Source organism: Podarcis cretensis, assembly GCF_951804945.1.
Source record: "Podarcis cretensis genome assembly, chromosome: 1".
NCBI lineage: Eukaryota > Metazoa > Chordata > Lepidosauria > Squamata > Lacertidae > Podarcis > Podarcis cretensis.
The window spans coordinates 107,967,320-107,988,968 of NC_137170.1; the positions used below are offsets into that span (position 1 = coordinate 107,967,320).

Genomic DNA, 21,649 nt, shown 5'->3' on the forward strand with positions numbered 1-21,649 from the left:
TAGCACAGTGCAGCAGCAGAACAATTGGGATGGAGCAAAGCAGCTGCAGTCTTCTCTTTAGGCGCCTGTGCATTCACACTAAACTTGTGTATTTGCACTAAGTCATGCGACGCAGGCTGTTTGGTCTGATTTAACTCTGAAGAAATCCGGCTGCCATAAGGAGGATGGCTTGCTTGACACATTAATGTGTCTGGGGGGGAAATATTGATGCTGAAATCGTAGACCCTCTTACCTGGGAGTAAGACCCTTTAAATTTGGTGGGATTCACTTTCAGTAGATGTGTATACACTTAAACTGTGAATCAGCAGAAAATAAGAAGGAACACAAAACAACCACAACAAATTAGAAAAAAGATACATTGTTTGAACTGTAGAATGCAGTGAATAGGATTAAATGACATATTGATGCAAAAACCTAGAATGCTTGTAAATTTGGGACAGTTTTTCCGTTAAATACTCTACATATTGTGACTCGAGAAACTTTACCTGCTTGTATCTAGCCTTAACTAAAGTGAGAGTGGGAGGGAAGAAAGAAAAATCTAAAAAGCTTGGTCCTTTTCTTTTTAGAGTCAAATGTCAAGCTGCTTCCCTCCCTGGTGTCCAAATGCAATCTCTTTTTAATTAAAAAGGAGGGGGAAAGCCAATTGCTTGGTTTGCGCCCCTGGTTGATAGCAACGAAGAATACAACTTGACTCCCTGTGAACAACTCAGCTTCAAAAAAATACCAAGCGCCATTGCCTTGCAGAACAGTGTTACTGTTATTATTGACCAGTTGTCTTTGTGATGACCTAACCTGAGTTTTCCTGTAGCCACCAACTAAATATTTTAGTCTTTAAGTAAAGCATACTCGGCATATCCCTTAGTTCTTCCATACGACGAACCAATGTCATGGTTTAAAACTACAATTTTCCTTTCAGTTTCCTCCATCTCCGCTTTACTCGAACTTCTGTTGTTGCCTTAAACTGCCATTTCCACCTTCTCAATAACCGTTCTTGTTTCCATGCCATGGCCAATGCCATGATGCAGTCTATCTTCACTTTTTACTCCCCTATTGAGCTCTGACTTCATGCAACTCCAGGATTGTGATGCAGCACTACAAATCCTCCAATGGGGGCTGCATGATGACATTATTACATTTTTATTATATAGAGAAATATAATGCTAAGAGAACCTTGTGCAGTAGTAACGCCTGCAACAATCGGATATGGAGGAACCAACCTTGTGCAGTATGGGAAAAAATACAAGTTAAGTGACTAGGAACATAGGAAGATTCCTCATACTTTTAGACCAGCGGTGGCCAAACTTGGCCCTCCAGCTGTTTTTGGGACTACAACTCCCATCATCCCTAGCTAACAGGACCAGTAGTCAGGGATGATGGGAACTGTAGTCCCAAAACAGCTGGAGGGCCAAGTTTGGCCATGTCTGCTTTAGACCGTAGGTCCATCTATGTCAGTATTGTCTGCAGTGACTGGATGTTAGTGGGTCTCCAGAGTTTGAAGTGGGTGACTTTCCCAGCCTTACCTGGAGATTGAATCTGTGGCTTCCTTCTCTTCTACAGTACTTCCCTTCTACAGCCCTTCCCCTGGATCTTAACCTGGCTGTTAACTATGTACAGTGCAGAGTTCATGCTGACTTTGATAGTGGCTATAATAGTATAGTTAGTTTTATTATTTTATTATTTATTTATTATTTTATCCCCAGTGGTAATGCTCACAAGACTGCTTTTTTCTGCCGAAACAGTTTTAAGTAGTGCACCTGTTCTAGCCAGTTATTCTGATGTCCCAAAGCTATATTAAAAGGAGGTTGCATGAAGACCTAATTTGAAGATTGATATGGGTGTGCTGAGCCATTCTTGCATTCTTGGCAGCCACAGGTCTTCCTGGGAGAAAAATGAAAGCTGCAGTGATCAGTCAATTAATCAGTTAATCAATTTAAAAACATTTTAATCGACTGAAAAGTGTTGCCATTTAATTTTTTTATTAGCTGAGTTTAACAAAAGTTAATGGATTGTATCTAAGCCATACCCAGAGCAGGCCCATTGAAATCATTGGTCATGTCTGTAGATTTCAATGGGCCTGCAGTTTCAATCCATTTATTATAATACAAGGCATTACAAGAACAACCTCCCCCTTTCCTGTTTTACCTGAAGAAATGCCTCTTGGAAATAATATGAGCACAGAATTTTTAAAAACGAGGAACAGAGCTTTTTTCAGCTGGAGCTCACCAGAATTCAAGTGGGCACCATAAGAAAACAAGGGAGGTGTTCCTGGTGAGCTCTGGCACCTCTTTTTCTAGAAAAATAGCACTGACAAGGAGTATATTTCCCCCACAAAAAACCTGTTGTTTTCTTCTTCTTATTTAAATATCTTGTAAGCCCAATTGAACAGTGGGATTTTCTCATCTAAACATTCATAAACTTGCATGATCAGTCAACTGAGATTTCTTATGACAGGCATTGTTTGCTTGTTAGAGTGGGGAACCTGTGACCCAGGGACCAAATGCAGCCCTGCAAGCTTCTCTGTCTGACCCATGGGACTCTCTCCACTCTGCACTCCCTCCTGAGCCACACACCCTCTCCCCATGCCATGTCCTCCTTCACTGGCTCTGCTTTGTTCCTTCCTCAGGTATTTTTGCCTGGCTAGAATGTGTCCTCGGATAATCCCATTTGCTTGCCTGGCTGAAAGATTGAGTGGTATGCATGTGTGCGTAGAACCTACTTAGAAGGCAAAATGTTCATTTGTTGCTCTGGCCCTATCCACCACTGCTGGGTGGCCCCTGGAAGGTCGCTCGGAGAATAATGTGGCCCTTGGGGTGAACAAGGTCCCCCAACCCTGTGCTAGAGGTTCAGATATTGAAATGATGTACACTTTAATAGCCACATGACTTGAATGCATGGTCAGAGACTGATTTGGGGGGGGGGTTGGAGAAGAGCTTTGATTTTGAAAGAAATAACTGGCAGCAGATGATGTCTCGGAGGTGAATTATTTATAGTTTGGAGTGCGCAGACAGGATTTCACTCTATCCCACCCCATCCCTGGCTCTTATATCTGTTCTGGGAACTTCAGCCTTTGCTTTCACAAAACTCGCCTCACATGGGTCGGAGTAGCATATGCGCCAAGGTTGTAAATAGCTGGCGTTACCTGTGGAGCTTTACCCGTGGGGCGCAGGAGTAGTTTCTTGGTGGCCAAGCAGAGATGTTTGTGGAAACGTCTCTTTTAAAAAGCATATATTTGTTTTATTTCAGGCCACATGTGAGGCAGCAAGTAGACTAGTAAAGATTCCTGGATGGTAATCATTTTTGTAGGCTTACAGTCATACCTCATGTTACGTTTGCTTCAGGTTGAGCATTTTCAGGTTGCGACCTGGAAGTAACGGAATAGGTTACTTCCAGGTTTCACCACTCGCACACGCGCAGATGCGCAAAATGACATCACGCGCATGCGCAGAAGCAGCAAATCGCGATGCACAGATGCGGGTTGTGTTCTGTTCAGGTTGTGAACGGGCCTCCGGAACGGATCCTGTTCGCAACCAGAGGTACCACTGTATTGGCAAGGCAAGCTGTAAAAAAAAAAAAAAAGGAAAGGAAAGGAAAGGAAAGGAAAGGAAAAAAGTCTACATTGTAACAGGCTTGTGCATTTTAACTTTGGGAAGGGTGGTAGAAAAATTCCATATGGCTCTTCAATGCCTTTTAAACAAGGCTCAACAAAGCGAGGGTGTAATTATAATTGAATTTGGTGAAAGGCTGAACGCCTTTCCTTCCAGCACTTACAAACAATGGGTTATCAGGGTGCAACTGATGATCGCATTTGATAAGCTTGTCTTTCTCATTCCACAGCTAATCTGCTAGCACGCAAAGGCGCACCTGTTGGCAGCAGCTTCTTAATTTACAGCCTGTGATACTCAGAGTGCTGTGCTGGTACAACCGCCTTTGAAACGAGCGGTTTAAAAAACAAAGGAAAAAAGAACAGTGGATTGGTTGGTACTGGCAACATATGGAACAAGAGGATGCACAAAAGGGTTAATGGGATTACGTTTGGGGAGAGACCATAGTTCAGTGGAAGAGCATGTGATTTGCATGGGTGAAATCCCTGGCCTCTCCTATTCAGATGTTGCGCGTTATCATCAGCATACCGGTTACAGGGGGCACCTTGCCCCAAATCTCCTTTAACAGTTGAATCCCGACGAGATGAGTGGTGGTTTCCAGGCCTGGAAATTGGGTTGCATGCCAGCTCTCGGTAGGGTTGTTTCCTCTCTGAAGGAGCTGTTGTGTAGTGTGGGGACTGGACCCAGGCGATGATAAATCTCATTAGATTCCTGCAATGCGTAATATGTCAGGCTACCCTTGTGCCTGGTTCTGAATGCAATTGCTTGAGTGCTCAGCAGGACACTTAGCTTTACACATACCATACCCATGTTGAAAGCTCCGTGCTGCCTGCCTGTTAGCTACTATGCCAAGTTCAAGGCAAATGTTTTTGACATTTAATGCTCTAAACAACCTGGGAGCCAGATACCTTGTAGGCCACCTCCCCTATATAGACCAAGCTGACTCTGCGTGTTACTACTACTGAAACATTGCCTTGCTTACATTCTCCTTTGTCTCTGTTGCAAGCGCACTGCAAAGTTGTTTAGCAATCCAGGGTTCTTCTTAGCTGCTGAGCTATCCTTCTCGTACGCTCCCATCTTAATTAATTAAATTTATATCCTGCCGTTCCCCTCCCCCCCAAAGGAGTCCAGGTAATTTTAATATAAGTTTATAGCTGTGTGGTTTTCTGGGCTTTGAAGCTTGGAAAGGCCACACTGGATGGGGGGTAAGTGACCAGAGAAGGGCGCTAGTCTTCACTGTTAACAGAGAAATTTGTCCCCATGTCCTTTTCTTCTTTCACTGTCCCCCAAAGTTTCAATTACTTGGGGGGGGGGAGAAATCACCTGGCTCATGAAGATGGGATAAATGAAGGAAAGTCACATCATGTAGATAATAATAACAGCCTTTCCCTTTGCAGAGTTTAGTTTTGGGATGGGGAGAAGATGGATGCAACCACGGCTAGTGTTGGAGTTGTTTGGTGGTGCTTTTAACATTTTTTTTTTTTTTAGTTTAGCTTATTAAACTTTTTCATCACTTTTCACCCCAAGGTAGCAATTAGCAGGAACAGGATAAAAATACAGAGATACAAGATATAACAAAACGCTTATTAAAACAATACAAATAAGCTAAAAAGTGTCCATTCATATGATCACTTAAAAACACACTGAACCACCTTCTTTAAAATATACTGTGGCTCATATATTACCAAAAGCCCTTTAAAGCCCTTTGTTAGCATTGGAACATATGTGAGGAGCAATGCTAATATATTATTGAAATGAGAGCCCTAACTGGACGCAGCATAACATCATCCAGCATGTGGTTAAACATCTGTATGGTGTCTACCTCATTCTGTTGAGACTGGAATGATGGATGTGCCACAAGTTGGCTAAGTGATTATAGATGTATGCTATATTCACAAATAACTTTCGCATCACTTCCAATATCCTCTGTATCAGAATTCTTTCAAATTCTCCCCAAACTCCTATTTATTGGGTAGGCAGTTTGCAAGCATGACATTAGGTTCAGTCTTTGCAGACCAAAATGAATGAATAAGATCTGAGAGTTAATAGCCTCACCAGGGATATAAAAATAAAAATAAATAATAAGTAAAAATAAATTTATTATTTATACCCCTTTCATCTGGCTGGGTTTCCCCAAAATTTCATATTCCTCTTCCCTCGCCACCCGCAGCTATCCGCTACTGCTCTGCTGCAAAAATCCTTAGTCTCATCTAGTGTTGTAAGTCTCTTGCTTGTTTTCAATTGATTCTGATCCTAAAATCTTCCTGTGAGTCTCACAAAATCACTATCAGAACTTCCTTCTACCCCTGGCAACACCCTCTTTTATTTCTACAGCGAGTAGCTCTAGGTAGCATTCATTTTTCTTCTGGTACCTCCCTTCTCTTAGTCTTCACTAGTGCCCTTTCTTCTCTCTTTCTCTCTGTGGCTTCCTATCTTTGCTATGTATACTAGTTAGAGCTTGTATACTTTAATCCTTCCATTAGTTAAAAATGTTTTGAAATGTGCCTGTTGTTAGTGCGTTTCTCATGAAAGCTGGCGCCAATTTGATTTTTTGTTTTACTAAATCCGATAATTCCCTTTTGATACAATGGCATTGTTTGGGGTTTTCTCTTTGCTGTCTTTGGGCTAACTCCCAATGTGTTGTTTCCAGAATGTGTTTGAGTTCAAGGGGAAAAGTTCCTGAAATGGATTGCATGTGAGAACTGCATGCTTCTTAACAAGTCTCCCCTACTATCTCCCTTTGCTGCCACTCACGTGCTTATGCTAGGGCGGGGAGGAATTTATAGATCATTTATAGATCAATGTTCTCTTAGGGCCACCGACAGCTATTGTCTCAGAAGTTGTAAGGGCTGAAAACTGCTGAGACAATTTTTTCAAAGCAGCAAGAGCACTTGATAGATTGGGGAGAGGACTCTCCACAGCCCCCCTCTTGTTTGCTACCTGTTGGGGAACCAGAGCCAGGGGTCACACGATTCTGGATCTGGATAACTACCATCTGCCTAAAAATCTGTTTTTATTACCGCAAACTGCTTTGAGAACCACTGTGGCTGAGAAGTTGTATACAGCTCACTTTATCATATCTGTATGTATTATTATTTTTTCTTCTTCTGAGGACAGCTACTTCCTCAAGTTTCTCTTGTTTCTGATTTAGACAAGTCTTCTGCCCTGACTTTGTATGGTTGTGAACATTCTTGTTTTCTTTCTTTTCCTAGGATTAAAAAATGGCTTTTCGGAGGGTCGTGAAAGGGACTATCCTCATTGGAGGCGGTGCTGTAGCGACTGTGTTTGGCCTCTCCCAGTTTTCTCAGTATAGAAACAAGCATGTAAGTAGAAACTGATTTATGCATTTTTTTAAAATTGTGCAGAAGTTTGTAAACTGAGCCTTTGAAATATGTGGCTCCCTCGTTCTAATGGCACATCCCACCAGCAGCAGGAAAGGAGCAGTAGCTGGGTAAGCTGCAAAGCAGGTAGAACTTTTCTGATCATCTTCCTGCTTTGCTTTGCTGCTGCTTCCGCCTGAAGGGAGAGGAGAGGTGCTGGACCATCCCTGGAGGACACGGGACCCACCCACCACTGATTTGCAACAGCTGACACCAGACTTCTGGATGGAGGAGAAGATTAAACGGAGGGGGGGGGATGTTGGGTCGATGTGAGTGATTTTTGCACTGGGGGAGATTGAGGTTTTGTTTATTTGCTAATTAATGGGTCAGAAAATTGCTTTTGAGTTGTTTATCATTTGTTGTTTGCTACTATTTATACAGCTGGTATGCCCCCCCCATGGATGTTACATTACATGAAATATTAATGTATTAGAATGGTAATATGTATTGTATATTTTCCTTCGCTGTAAGTTGCTTGAAAACCTTTGGGTGACAAGCAACTGGTAAGTTCAATGAATGAGTGAAACTACTCACGTTGTACTGGGATGGTGCTGTGTTAAGCAGAGTGGGAGAAGCTTCAGTCGAGAATGGACTGAATACCTGCCTCTTTTCTGACCTTGCAGCCCTCCATTCTCTTCTTGCAGTTCTCACACTGAGGGCTGTGCTCAACTAAGTAGTTGCATTAGTGGAAGCCAGCACAGTGATTCCTACTGAAGCACCAGGATTTCCCTGCTCTCCTCTTCCCACACAGGCCCCAAATCTGTTCCAGAGGGTCAGGAGAACCCCAGAACAGTGGGCCATGGGAGGAGAGGGGAGATCATTCAGTCCAGCAAGCAGAAATGCTCATGCTGATGGAACAATCTCCGTAGCTCTACAATGAATACAACTCTGAGATTCCTTTATTAGAAATGGTAATATATATATATTTGTCCTGATTTTTTCCATATTTCAAGTTTAGTTCTTTCTCAGGTCTTTTTTTGTATTTCCCAGAGTACAAAATATATAAACTGTGCATCAAATGTGAAGTGCACATTTGTGTATTCTTATCCCCATTTCTTCTTTAAAAACATGTCTGTGGAGGCCTGTGCTTCTGTGTGCTTTGTACTTCTATGAAATATTCTATACTTGCATAACTGGCTCTAAATAAATATCATTTATTCATAGTGGGTTTCTTCTATAGCGGCTTAGAGAAAACCTTATCCATTTCCTTATTCTGCCCTCTCACTCTTTGTAAAATACTATGTAGATGGATGGCTTTATATTTGTTTTTATCATTCAGTTGTTGTTGAAGCAGCTGATGTGTTTATGTTTGGAGGTTCATTTGCTTAATCAGGGCTTTTTGGAAATGTGTGTTTCTTCATAGTTACTTTCAGTGCTTTTTTCAAGGGGTTACTCAAGGGCACGCAGTACTAGCACCTCTTTTTAGTGTTAAAAAGTGTAACACTTACTGTAACAACTTCATGGTGAGTACCGGAACCTATTTTTCTAGAAAAAAAGCACTGGTTACTTTATCAATGAAATCAATCTACACCCATCCAAAGGGCTCCTTATCTATTGTAGACGCTACTGAGAAGCTCCATACGGGAGTCATGATATATTAGTGTGTGGAAAGTTTCTCTGTCAGTTCCATGCAAACCATGGTTTGTTGTTGGCTTACAGACCTTAACTATGGCTTAGCGTAAGATGCACACTCAGGCACCTCCTTAACTATGCTGTAAATGAGGTTTGTTTCAGCATTCCACCCAAATTGTCTGTTGTAGCAGCTTTGCTTTTCCCCATTTTTTGTTTACTACTACAGTGAACTAAGCAAAAATTTTGCTTAGCGTGTTGGCTCAACCAGGGCTTGTGGTTCTCTTCTGTTCTCACTAACCAGGAGCTGTAGCTTAGGCTTGTTCTTGACTAGAGCTCGTGGCTGGTGTTGAGAGAGTTAAACTGTGAGTCCCATTTTGAATGACATGGTAAGACAAACTTTAGCTCAGTGCAGCATGGCATGGCAGCAAAAAAGGACTAGAGCAACTGTGAGCTCCTGGCATTTGAAATTTGCCAGGCACCCAGGAGCCAGCATGGCGCCTAACATCTCCACCATCTGGAGGTGCATGCCTGGGGATCCTTGGATTTTTACTGTTTTCACACACTAGCAGCACATCCTGTAGAATTCTACCCATTATATTTTATCTGCACAATCAGAACGAATTTCGGGAACCATAAAGTCATATTGAAAGCTATGACTTTTGAGCCGTTTGCCCCCAAACGGCAACTGGCCATTCAATTTTGGCGACTGTAAGCCTGCTTTAAGGAGCCATTGGCGCCTAGCTTATATACCTGAGTTTCTAACACTGTGAGCTCCTCTCTGGGATCCCTCATATTTGCACAAACCAGGCCACCATGAGATTGGTCCACAGGTTCCTATCTCAAGCAGAAGGGTTGTTGAGGAGGTGGTAGTGCCTCAGTGGAGCTGATCTGCCCTCTTCTCCAGCCAGCGGCCTCTGCCTTGAGCATGAGAGCTATGGCAACACCAGAAAGGGGAGTGGGAAGTGTGGATGGGTGCAAGAGAGGGAGGGGGAAAGAAGCTACACTTTCTCTTCCTCCTCTCTCCCACGTGTCTCCATCATAACAACTGAATCTGGAAAGCCACCCTGTACATTGTCTGTGAAGGCTTGAGACAAAGGGCCTGGCAAGAGAGCAGCATATGATTTTTACGCTTCCACATTATTCTAACTTGCACATCCATTGTGCCGTGCTGTCGCCCTTACAGCTATTGCCTACATGCACCCGATAAAGGACAGCAGGTGGGATATAACTGGGGGGGTTGGCGCAAAGGAGGACAGCCCATTTACGGTGTTGACATATCTAAGCTGTGGGCATGTCTGGCAGCCGAACTGTCCTCTTTTTAATAATGCCTGCCAATCACGCAGAAGACAGGGCGAAAGACCCCTGCGCCTGCAAGATGCAAGAAGGGATGTTGCCCCAAGATGCACTCTAATTGGCTACCCGGTCCGGCAGGAGGTCTCTTGGCTTTTTCTAAATGAGTCTTTCCAACGCTCCCCAGCACCGAGAGAAGACATAATTCAATTAGCATGCACACAGATCGTACTGTACATCCCCTAGACGCATCTCATTTCCTTTGTAACAAGGCTGCTTTCTGCAAGTGTGCCAGTCACCCATCTCTTTCGGGCTTGGTATTGTTCTGTTGCCACTGTATTCACTTGGAAATGAAGCTTTTACAAGCTTTTATCAACACTTTAAAATACTAATAATAGTAATGAACTCCAGAAGTCAAGGAGCGAACCTCCACAGATCGATTAGAAGATTTGGTATGAATCTGCTTGGCTAGCTTATTATATTTTTGTACATCCTAAAGATTCAGTTAAGTTTTATAACTTAATTTTTGGCTCAGGGCACAGGAAGTAGTAATGCATCGGTGCAACGGCGAAGGAGACAATTACCACCCCTCTTAAGAGAGGGAGCAATCTGGACTTGCTCTGCCTCATTTACCATTTACTGCAATTCTCTCCCATATATTTTTAGGCTGGTTTAAGTAACAGGAGAAGCAAAATACTGCTAGCAGAGAGGAGAGATTTTGTGATGATGTCAACACGTAGACACGGGCAGCCATTGTGAGTAGGTAGTTAACAGGAAATTGTTTGCCCTGTCGAGATTTTGGGATTAGGTTACATGTCTACCATCCTATTTTGAAAACAAAATAAAAAATTCCTTCCAGTAGCACCTTAAAGACCAACTAAGTTAGTTCTTGGTATGAACTTTCGTGTGCATGCACACTTCTTCAGATACACATCTGAAGTGTGCATGCACACGAAAGCTCATACCAAGAACTAACTTAGTTGGTCTTTAAGGTGCTACTGGAAGGATTTTTTTATTTTGTTTTGACTATGGCAGACCAGCACGGCTACCTATCTGTAACTGATACTATTTTGAAGGTAATGATGTTTCATATCATATGCCTGGATGATGCTGGGATATAATGAATGCTCTGATATTTTGTAAGATGGAAACAGGTGGATTTTCTGGTGTGGTTCTCCCCCACCTCCACATTTAACTCGTGTTAGTTGTTGGGTCTAGAAGAAGCCTGGATGAACACTTTTTTTTAAGAGCTAAGAGCCTGGCCCGGTTTATGCACTAATCATTCCCAGGGACGCAGCACCATAAAAGGCATAATGCCTGGCCAGAGCTACTGTGTTGATGGGTAAACGGCATGGTGGGCAAAACAACTGAGCCCTTGTACTCAGGCACATCTCTGCTGCAAGACTTCAGCATTACACAGCTTAGCTCAGTTGGTTAGAGCATGCTGCTAAAGGTTGCAGGTTCGATCCCCATATGGGACAGCTGCATATTCCTGCATTGCAAGGGGTTTGGACTAGATGATCCTTACAGTCCCTTCCAACTCTACAATCCTGATCCTGATTCTGACTGCAGTTTCCATGTCCATTCCACTATTTTCTCCATACCACCCCATCTCAGGGTGACATTCAGCATGGAGGATTTAATAGTTACTAAACCAGCCCCTAGTCTTGGAAATATTCTTCAGGGCTCATTTGTGGTGCATGTAAAGAAAAATGATACTGTGATACATCACCTGTAAAAGTAAGGTGGGCTCCCATTACTATTCCCAGGTGCTGCAGTTCCAGAAGAATATGTAGGAGCGTCTTCCTGGCCCAGATAACACGAGACTCTTAATCTCAGGGTGGTGGATTTGAGTCCCACATTGGGCAAAAAGTTTCCTGCATTGAAGAGGGTTGGACTTGATGACTCTCGTGGTCCCTTCCAACTCTACAATTCTGCGATTCTATGATTCGTTATATAGATTTAGGTGCCAGGCAGAAACATTCCTCTTCTACTATGCCTTTGGCTAATTGAACAATCTATGGCCTTTTAAACTGTGTGTGTGGAGGCAGGGTATTGTTTTTGTTTGTTACTATGTTATGTATTTTTGTGTTTTTATATTGTAAACAACCCTGTGATCCTTGGATGAAGCATGCACACACACACACACACACACACACACAGGGAGAGAGAGAGAGAGAGAGAGAGAGAGAGAAGGGAGTCACATTGCATTTGATGAGACTTCCAGGTAAATATTGCATCCCCCATCAGATTTCTTTCATCTGTTCTCTTTCATGGCTAGAAGCAGAGAATAAGAGTTTGTATAAGTGAATAATATAACATTGCAAAATATCAAAAATGTCATGAGTATCACGGATGTGAGTTGAAGCTTGGTCAGTGGATTGATTCAAAGCAGCTGAAATGTGCATGTGGTTTGCCACCTGTCCCCCATGTCTGCCTTTTAATATCATCTTCTGTACAGATAGTAAGTACCAAGGTATCATATTCAGTCTACACAGTTGAAAACACAGTCGTGACTTTTTGGGAGTTGCTCGTGTCTTTGGCTTGGCGTACAGCCACTAATGCTGCAGCTTCCAAACATGAAGTCAGCTTTATGAAAATATATTGTAGAGCACATTTTAATAGGATTTATGCCTTCCTTTTTACTTCTACTTCTGTGGGGAAGCGTGGCAAAATGGAATTCAAATTGGCCCATATTCATCACTACAAGATAAACACAATAAGGGAGGTGATGAAAATGTAGGATATGACCAACAGATTTTTCAGGAGCACACTTGCTTTTTTGTGAAAGAGACGGTTATGGTTTGCTCTCCCGCTCCGAAAACAAGAGCTTGGAAAGTTCAAAGGAATTAAAATAAGCTTTATAATAGGGATGGGGGAGGAATTCAGTTCACATTTAAGGATGACCCTATCTACTTCTCGCTTTACGAAATAGTATGAGACCTGAAACACAGCCATCTTTCAAAATTCACACTTCTCTGAATTTTGCAATACAGATCTCAAGCCAAATAATGTGTATACTGGGGTAAAATATGCATAAAAATGCATATCTTTGTGAATTGTACAAAAATGAATTATATTAGAGAAAATTGCTTTGCAATAATGTGTATGTGAAGAGAAAATTTCACGAGGACTTAAAAAAAAGTAAATCACAACTGGTTATGGAAGCCTGGCCATTAAAGCGTGCATGCGCTAATCCAATTGATGGTATCACACGTGTATTTTACACATGTTTAGGGAAGCTTTTAATGTTTAACAGACCACTGTATTTTAATACTTTGTTGGAAGCCACCCAGAGTGGCTGGGGAAACACAACCAGATGGGTGGGGTATGAATAATAAATTATTATTATTATTATTATTATTATTATTATTATTATTATTATTATTACAGCAGCATCTGAAAAGTGAAATATGAGTTGCCTCGCTGTTAGTATGCTGGACAACCTTCGTAAATTTATAGTAATCTGATTGACAGTCTTAATTCCCCCAGTTAGTTCAGATTAATATTAATAACATCTGGCGTTATATAGCACTGTTTAAGTGTACGAAACAAATGCACACTTGAATTTAACTGTCACTACGACAAGCCTAGTGATGTTATACCTGTATTGTTGGCAGAGGACCGAGGCTCCAAAGTTAGTAGATTGCAAGAAACTACCTGGTGAGTTTGTGGCTCGCCAGGGATTTGAACCAGTGGCTTCAGTTTAAAATCCCAGCATTGTGCCATTCCTGGTCTTTTCGTGACCGCTTTGCTTTCTTACCTTTGCAGGGTGCTCTAGCATCTGTCGAAGCTTCGGAATGTCGGCCCTTGCATATGCACAGCACCCTTCCCTCCAGAGAAAGTCAGCTTGAGGCCCTGCGAGAAACCTGCGAATTTGACATTCTTATCATAGGCGGAGGCGCTACAGGAAGCGGTTGTGCTTTAGACGCTGTTACGAGAGGTGAGTCCTGCACACCGAGGACAGCTGTGCCACGCATGGGCATCCTTTGGTCCCCGAGATCTGAACAAGCGTTTTGAATGTACTTAAATCCATCCAGCATGTGGGAATATGGTCATTTTACCTGCGACTGAGGCAAAGCTTTCTCCTTGAATACAAATTCAAGGAGAGAGCTTTGCCTCAGTCAGCAGATAAAAGACAATACAATACATTAGTCTCATGTTCTCACACCAGACCACGCAGTTGATCATGCTATGCTACGTGGACCAATCATTGGATGGCATGAGCTCTCCACGCGTTGATCATGCTCCAAGCAATGCTTTCTGCTATGAAATCATCCTTGCAATAATGAACTTTTGCCCATGCTCTTATGGACAAATGACCATATTCCCACACCAGCAAATGTCAGGGTGTTGTTGTCAGAGGGTGTGGGAAACTCGGAGTCAGGAATTTGAGGAAATAATAATCTGCATGCAGAATAAGCTAAGTCGAGGTAGAGTTTCGTGACCCGGATTTCCCCGCCCCCCCCAGCCACAAGTAGACCGTGTTAGCTAGCTGTGATAAAAATATATGCCTTACGAAAATGGAAAAGGTCCCAACCAAAGAACTTAAGTTGACAGAATATGTGCAGCTTGCAGACTTTAACGTATAGAATAAGAGAACAAGAAGAACATTGGGAAGTGTTTATTGAACATCTGGGAAATAATGGTGGACGGCTGAAAAGGCTGGCAGCATTAAGTTAAATTCAACAGTGTAAGTAAGTTTTGATGGATGCAATAATAATGGAATGCTGAATGGTATAGTTTTTGTAAAATAAGCACGGATTTATGATTTGTAAAATGAACCATGGAAAGAAAAGAAGGGAAGTCATTGATATCTTAAGGATGTAAAAATGAGTACTTTAAAGTGTAAAACAGAGAATTTAATAAAAATTATATATGTGTGTGTGTGTGTGTGTGTGTGTGTACACACACACACACACACACACACACACACACATATATGTCTTAAACAAATAGCTGAATATAAATCTTTACTTGTCAGGCTAGGAACAGTTGAACAACAAGTATTATTTGAAACTCCTCTAGACAGCATCTGCATGAAATCCCCATACTTTACATTCAAGATAGAACTAAGAATAACCTCCCAACTGGCAATTGCCAACTGCCACCTTCTTTTCCCAACTCTATTTATTCTTTGTGAAATGCATTTCCAATGAAATCACATTACAGATACTAGCAGACCGCTGTTCTTTCCAGAACCCCCCTTGTCTTTCCGGCATGGTGTAAATCCTGGGATGGGATGGTCTGTAATTAACCCAAGACCTTTTGAAATACTGCCTTTGGCCCAAGGAATAGATCTGTCACAACCATCGCAGTGACTGGACTTAAAATGGGCCTATGACTTCTTGGTACCCTCACAACTGCATGTCATAGACGTGGAGGATGTAGCAAAGTGCCCATTGTTAAAGGGTCAGAAAATAATAAGATTGGGGAGTTAGTTCGGTTATGAAGTAGGTGTGGGGAACTTGTTCTCCAGGTGTTGTTGTGCACCAGTTATCCCTGATCATTGGCTGCGTTAATGGGCTCATGGGTTCATTTTCTGTTGCAAAGATAAACCCAGTAACATTTCCCCCCCAGAGAAGAGAATTAAACAAAATTCTGGTTGCCACCTGCTACTGGTCTATTGACAGGAACCATTAATTGCTTTTGACAAAAGTTGGTGGTTCAGCCACAAGTCCTTAATGCTGGCTTTTGCTGCCAACCTGCCCACATTCCAACACAATACTCAGGTAGTCTGGAAGTGTGGTATCTAAGCCTACTGATAGTATAGTAGATTAACCTTAAACGGAGGCAATTTTCCCCGCCTCCCCCCAAAAACCACCACTTGAAACATTTTATTTTATTTTATTTTAAATCAAGCTTTCCAATGTATTTTAAGATTTGGGGGTGTTTCTTTTTGGCCACGTTGGTAGTACTAGATGTGAAAACAACACCGGACTAATCTGTATTTATCCTTTTCTTCCTATATATTTTGATTGTATTGGTAGTTTTCTGAAGTGTGAAATAATCATAGGCATTTGGTTAATGAATTGTGTATTGTTGCTCTTCATTCACGGGATTTGCACTCATATTAAGTTTGATGCTTCACTTAACAAATTCTGCTTTCTCTGTGTTTTGATACGTTTTTGCCAAATTATTCCTGATTGTATCCATTAATCTTCAGTCACATTTGACAAAAATAAATTGCTCTGATCTTCTAAAGTTGCTGGGAATAATTAGATTTTTTTTTTTAAGGACATGAAAGTTTAGGGAGACCAAGAGAGGCTAATGTAGTTGTTGCACTAGACTTTTGCAATAAAGCTCTGCAAAATCCTTAAGGTGATGCTGGTGAAAGGAGAGCTCACAGTGTTGGATCATCTGCATTTCCTCTTTGGATATGCACAGTCATGCTGCTCTCTTCAGCAACCTCTGCAAGAATCTTGTTGTACTTGTTTTCATTCATTCTTCCTTCCTGTTTTCTTTCTTGCGCACTTTTGAGAAACTGCCACAGGGAAGAGAGAGCACTGACTGTTAAAAAGTTACAACATCAGCAGAACTTACTACTTTCTTTTAGTTTTAAAAGGATTGCTATATAAAAAAAGATTCCTATATCGCTATGATTTACCTCCCCCTGGAGACTGCAGTTTCCAGTCCTCTAGGTGCTTATCTTAATTGGATTTATTTTGTGAATTACTACATTTTATGAAACAGGCAAGTAATGGGCTGTGTTTGTCTGCCTGTGGCTGATGGTCATCTCCTGATAATTCATGTATTTCACACTGCAATTACTAATGGTTCGCCCCCCCCCCCCCCGGAAGTTAACAATTGGTGTGAATGGTAGTTATGTGCAACTTCTTCCTCAGTGTTTATTTAAGTCAACCTTTTTGGTTTTCGAAAATATACCTGAAAGTTCAGCTGATCTTGGCACCAAAGTTACCTGTTAGCAAATTGCCTGTTTGGATCTTGGGGTGCAGTTCATTTCATCCAGTAACCTGTTGTCTGTAATATATACATTTTCACTTTTAGCTAATCCATGCTAGAAGCTGAAGGGGCAATATATCAGTTTCAATGTTGCAATAAACCCCTTAACATTTTGGAATTTTCTTAGCATCAAACTAAATGATTGGATCTCATGACACCCCCCTTTTTTTTGCTTAAATCAGTTGAAGGACCTGAAGGAGTCAGACCTGAAGGAATCAGAGCTATATCATTTGGCGCTGTGGGGGGGGGGTAGTGTTAACTCTTTCCCTCTGCAACATTTTTCTTATTGTACCCAAAAACCCTGAAGCAGGGAAAACACAAATATGTTGTCTCTCTTCTCCTCCCAGCCAGTTTTATGGCTAATTGGAGCTTTAGGAGGGGGGAATTTAAATGGGGAAATGGCACCTTCTAAAGTTTCAATTTCCACATCTCCCAGTACAGTGGTCCTGATTCAAATAAGAAGAATAAGAAGAGTTTGGATTTGATATCCCACTTTATCACTACCCTAAGGAGTCTCAAAGTGGCTAACAATCTCCTTTCCCTTCCTCCCCCACAACAAACACTCTGTGAGGTGAGTGGGGCTGAGAGACTTCAGAGAAGTTTGACTAGCCCAAGGTCACCCAGCAGCTGCATGTGGAGGAGCGGAGACACGAACCCGGTTCACCAGATTACGAGTCCACCACTCTTAACCACTACACCACTCTGGCTCACGTCTCCCCATGACTGCTTTTAGGGAAAAGATGTCCCAAGTCCTTTTAAATTGATTATTTTATTTTGAATAGTTATATCCCACCCAGGGTGGCATACAATAAACAACAAAACCATCGGCAACAATTTCATGAAATCGGCCTTTGAGTTTCATTCATAAATCTCAGCTACTTCTAATGGTCACTTCTGCTTATAACTCGTTTTCTTATTTGTGATTGTCCCCTGTTGGGTTTTCCTCTGGAAGTAGGAATGAGGCGATTAGCCTTTTTTATTTATGCACTGTATGCACTAGTGCAAGGAGCCCCTAGTGGCCTAGTGGCCTCAATCATTGGCCAATTTGTAGTGTACTATGTAGCTACTATGTAGCTGCTGGTTTGCTCAGATTCTTGGAAATAATATAATTGGACCATTAACTAGCAGGGCACTTGGGCAAGAATGTGTAGTTGGGATTCTATGGCATAAAGTATGTCTATTGCAAAGCTTTCCAAACTTTTTATGTTGGTGACGCGCTTTTTAGACATGCATCGTTTCTCGACACAGTAATTCAATTTTACTAACACACTGGAGGTTAAACTAACTAACTTTCATCTGCTCGATAATTTCTGTTTGCACAACAGATCTCCCACCCCCTTCTCCCTGGGTGTCCCCTGTACTGTACCCAAATCTGCTCTGGAAAGTTAGGGGAGCCCCCAGAATAGATTTAGGGCAGGGGTCTGCAACCTTTAAGACAAAAAGAGCCACTTGGACCGAGGAAAAAAAAAACTGGGAGCCGCAAAACCATTGCGATATTTAAAAAAGTGGGGAGTGTCGGGGCACACAATGCGCCTCCTCCCCTCGCTAGTATCCGCCCCGGAGCTGCGGCAAAGGTGTAAAAGAGCCACATGCGGCTCCGGAGCCGCGGGTTGCTGACATGTAGCATGTAGAGCATGTAGAGGGAGGAAAGTTCTACTGTGCAAGTTGAAATCCTTGCGCTGACAGAACAAGTTAGCTGAATACCCTTGTTCTGCAGATTAAGCATATATTTCTCCACTACTAGAAAAGGGAAAAAAGAAAAGTCGACTGCGTAGGTCTGAAGTCAGCCCACCTCTGACCTTAAATATTCAGGATAACCCTCTTCTCCTTCAAGTGGAATCCATTCCTCCTCTATGTGTGTATGGCAGAAAGAAAAGAGAGGAACCCTGGTTTTGCCTTCATCTTTTTCTTTTCATTCACTTTTGCTACTTTTATTGTGTATACAAAAAGGTAGATGAGGTGTATTGCAGGATAACTAATCTCTGTGATAATAACTGTCGAGTGATAGCAGGATTTTTATTGATTAATCCATTGGCTTTTAAATTATAAAGATGTAAATAACATATTTCATGTTACTGAAACTTTAAAACAGGTGCCTTTTTGATATATTGAAGGAAGAGTAAAATAGATGTTTGTTAACTTCATTGTATTAATTTAATAATCACTCATTGCTAAAAGGAAAGGCCACCATTAAAATCTGTCATTTCCATTCCTTCTTGCAGTAAAGCAAATAATTCAAGCAGCCTAAAAACAAACAAATAACTGTGTCCTTAATTTTGATATCTTAAAATTTGCCCTCAACTAAAGCTGAAGTTGATTAGTTATTTAAGCTAATTAAATATTGCTGCCCTCGTAGTTAGCGATTTTAAGTATGCGAACATAATGTTAAACTGGGGTCCTGGCTGGAGTGCTGTGCACAGTCCAACTTTAATCTTATTTAGAGTGCAGTCCTGGAAGCACCTGCTCAAAAGGAAGCCCTACTGAGTTCAGTGGGACTTACTTCTAGGGAAATGCCTACAGCAGTGGTTTTTAACCAGTGTGCCATGGCACCATGGGGCATCTTGAATGATGGTCAGGGGTGCCATGGGCAATACCGGTCTCTGTCCCTCTTTCCTTCCCTCCCTCCTCTGATGCCCTTTTGCTTTCCAAAGGCTTTCCAAAGGCTTGCAGTGCTCTTCATTGCAGCAGCCCTGGCTTCAAGTTCCCCAGGCGAATGGTGCCTCTGGGGCTGGCCAGGGGAGAGGAGAGGAGGCTGAAGGAACATTCTAGAAGGGAGGGTGTCTGAAAAGTGGCGAGGAGCTGCTGGCTCTGAAGGGGTGATATAATTGGGCTTCTGAGGCTCGGAGCGCATTTCGCCACAGGGAGCCGTGGACTCAAAAAGGTTGAAACCCTCTGGCCTATAGGATTGTAGCCTTAGCATTGTGCTAAGGTGTTTCAGTATTCTTGTGTATTAGGGAAATGAGAGAGAAGAAATTAGGTTTTGGTTTGTTTACAGAATCCTTGGTGCTCTTCACACATTTCCCCCCCTAACTAATATAGTACTTACCTTCCTAAGTACTAATACAGTACTTATTTTCCTGTATCACTTCTTTTCGCAAAGATTTCCCTGAAGAAGCAGCTACTTTTCATGGCCAAAGAGCTGGCGCTGTGTGCGCTGAATACAAATTCATCCATGTTCAGTGTAATTTTTCTTGTGGTTGTCGCTACCCTAGAGAAGGGTCTTTAATGAATTACATACAAATTGTGTAATTTAAGAAGTTAATTTGGTTTTCTGGTTACGCAGGCCTAACAACAGCCCTTGTAGAAAGAGATGATTTCTCATCGGGGACCAGCAGCAGAAGCACTAAATTGATCCATGGCGGAGTGAGATATCTTCAGACGGCCATCATGAAGTTGGATTTTGACCAGGTAATTGTTTTATGGTAGTAGCTGTAAAGCAAAGACCTGTCTAGCTGATTTCCCTCCTCCTCTTCTAATTAAATTTGTTCCCACATTTATGGTTTTTAATATACCTCGGGTTTTGAATACATTCTTCTGTTGCTTGCTGCAGACATTAGGCAAAGCATTCTGTATGCAGGGTGGATTCAGGAAAAAAAATGGCAGCACTTAATATCTAATTTATGACAAATCTAAATGGGACTATTTCCCTTAAAACATGGGGAAACCAAAGTATACATTTTTAAAAAATGCATTTGTGGTGGTCTTTGTAGAGTTTGCAGTTACCTCCAGTCAGAATCTGAAGACAAATGGAGACATTTATACGCTGAGATTTCTGCAATGAAAAACAATATATTGGTGTAAAATCTCAATATGAATGAAGCATATTTTCCTTTTGGGCTTTTGTAACTGTAGTAAACCTTTCTTTATAAGCATAGCTGGTATTAAGGAGCTGGGGAAGAAATACATGGAGGCGGGGTGGAGGTGAGAAAATCATCAACATCATCCTCCTCATCATCATCATCTTAAACTCCAGCAACAAACTTTTAGAATTATCTACAGTAAAATTCAGGTCCCTCAGCCCAGCCCATAGTTCACAGGGCATTTGAAATGAGTGTCTAGTATTCCTGGAACTGATGGTACATTTAGAATCCTCCTCATCAGAGTAGCTTTCTGCATGCAAGAAATGTTTTGACAGGTTTGTGTAATCTAAGAAATAATTCATCTTCCGCATTTTGAAGTGCTACAGTCCTAGGAAGTATGTACATTTAGGTTCTCACGGGTTATGCAGATCAAGGCATGGTGCTTACTTTGCCAATTTTAAATAATTGCATCTTTGTTACTATGGTAGGATTGTAAAGGGGCAGAGAAAAGGTTCTAAGGCCTTCATGATTGGAACTATAGACACGGTGTATTGATTTGTTTCAGGGGAATCAGTTGATGTGCGGCACATCTAATCCCCTTTGGCCTATCTGTGCAATGGGCTCTATCCTGCATGCTTCCTATACCCATCTGTATGGCTGACAGCGATCATTGAAGGATCATTTTGTGTTATAATTCCACAATTCGTACTTGCCATTGGGGTATGTGTCTAAAGGGGTATTTTCACAACAGAATAGGTGTTGTGTAGCTTAAGCAGAAGGCGACAGAGGAGTTAGCTGAGAACCCTCAGTTCCTCGGTGGGTGTCGTGTCCAAAAACAGGAAGCCATAAGACTTCACATTTTGTGCTGCTCATCGGTGCACCCCTATCATTCATGTCAGGGATCACCAGTCAGCAGTCTGAAACAACTCTTTAGGCGCTGGTGGTCCCTACCAAATTGTCATCAGTGAGTAGTAAAAAATGTTTAATCAGTTTTTCCTGTGCAGAAATGAATCCACATGTGTATTTGGCTGCGAGTTTGTCC

At 41.9% G+C, this 21,649-nt stretch overlaps 1 protein-coding gene across 3 annotated transcripts in view; it reads left to right on the forward strand.

Moving 5' to 3' along the window:
• Positions 1-21,649, forward strand: part of GPD2 (glycerol-3-phosphate dehydrogenase 2) — a 92,111-nt gene that overhangs the window by 13,317 nt on the left and 57,145 nt on the right. For all 3 annotated transcript variants that reach the window (XM_079978356.1, XM_079978357.1, XM_079978358.1), the window contains exons 2-4: positions 6,815-6,925; positions 13,616-13,787; positions 20,091-20,215. In XM_079978356.1, coding sequence (XP_079834482.1) covers positions 6,824-6,925; positions 13,616-13,787; positions 20,091-20,215 — 399 coding nt within the window. In that variant the 5' untranslated portion in view covers positions 6,815-6,823. The remainder of the gene's footprint in view (positions 1-6,814; positions 6,926-13,615; positions 13,788-20,090; positions 20,216-21,649) is intronic.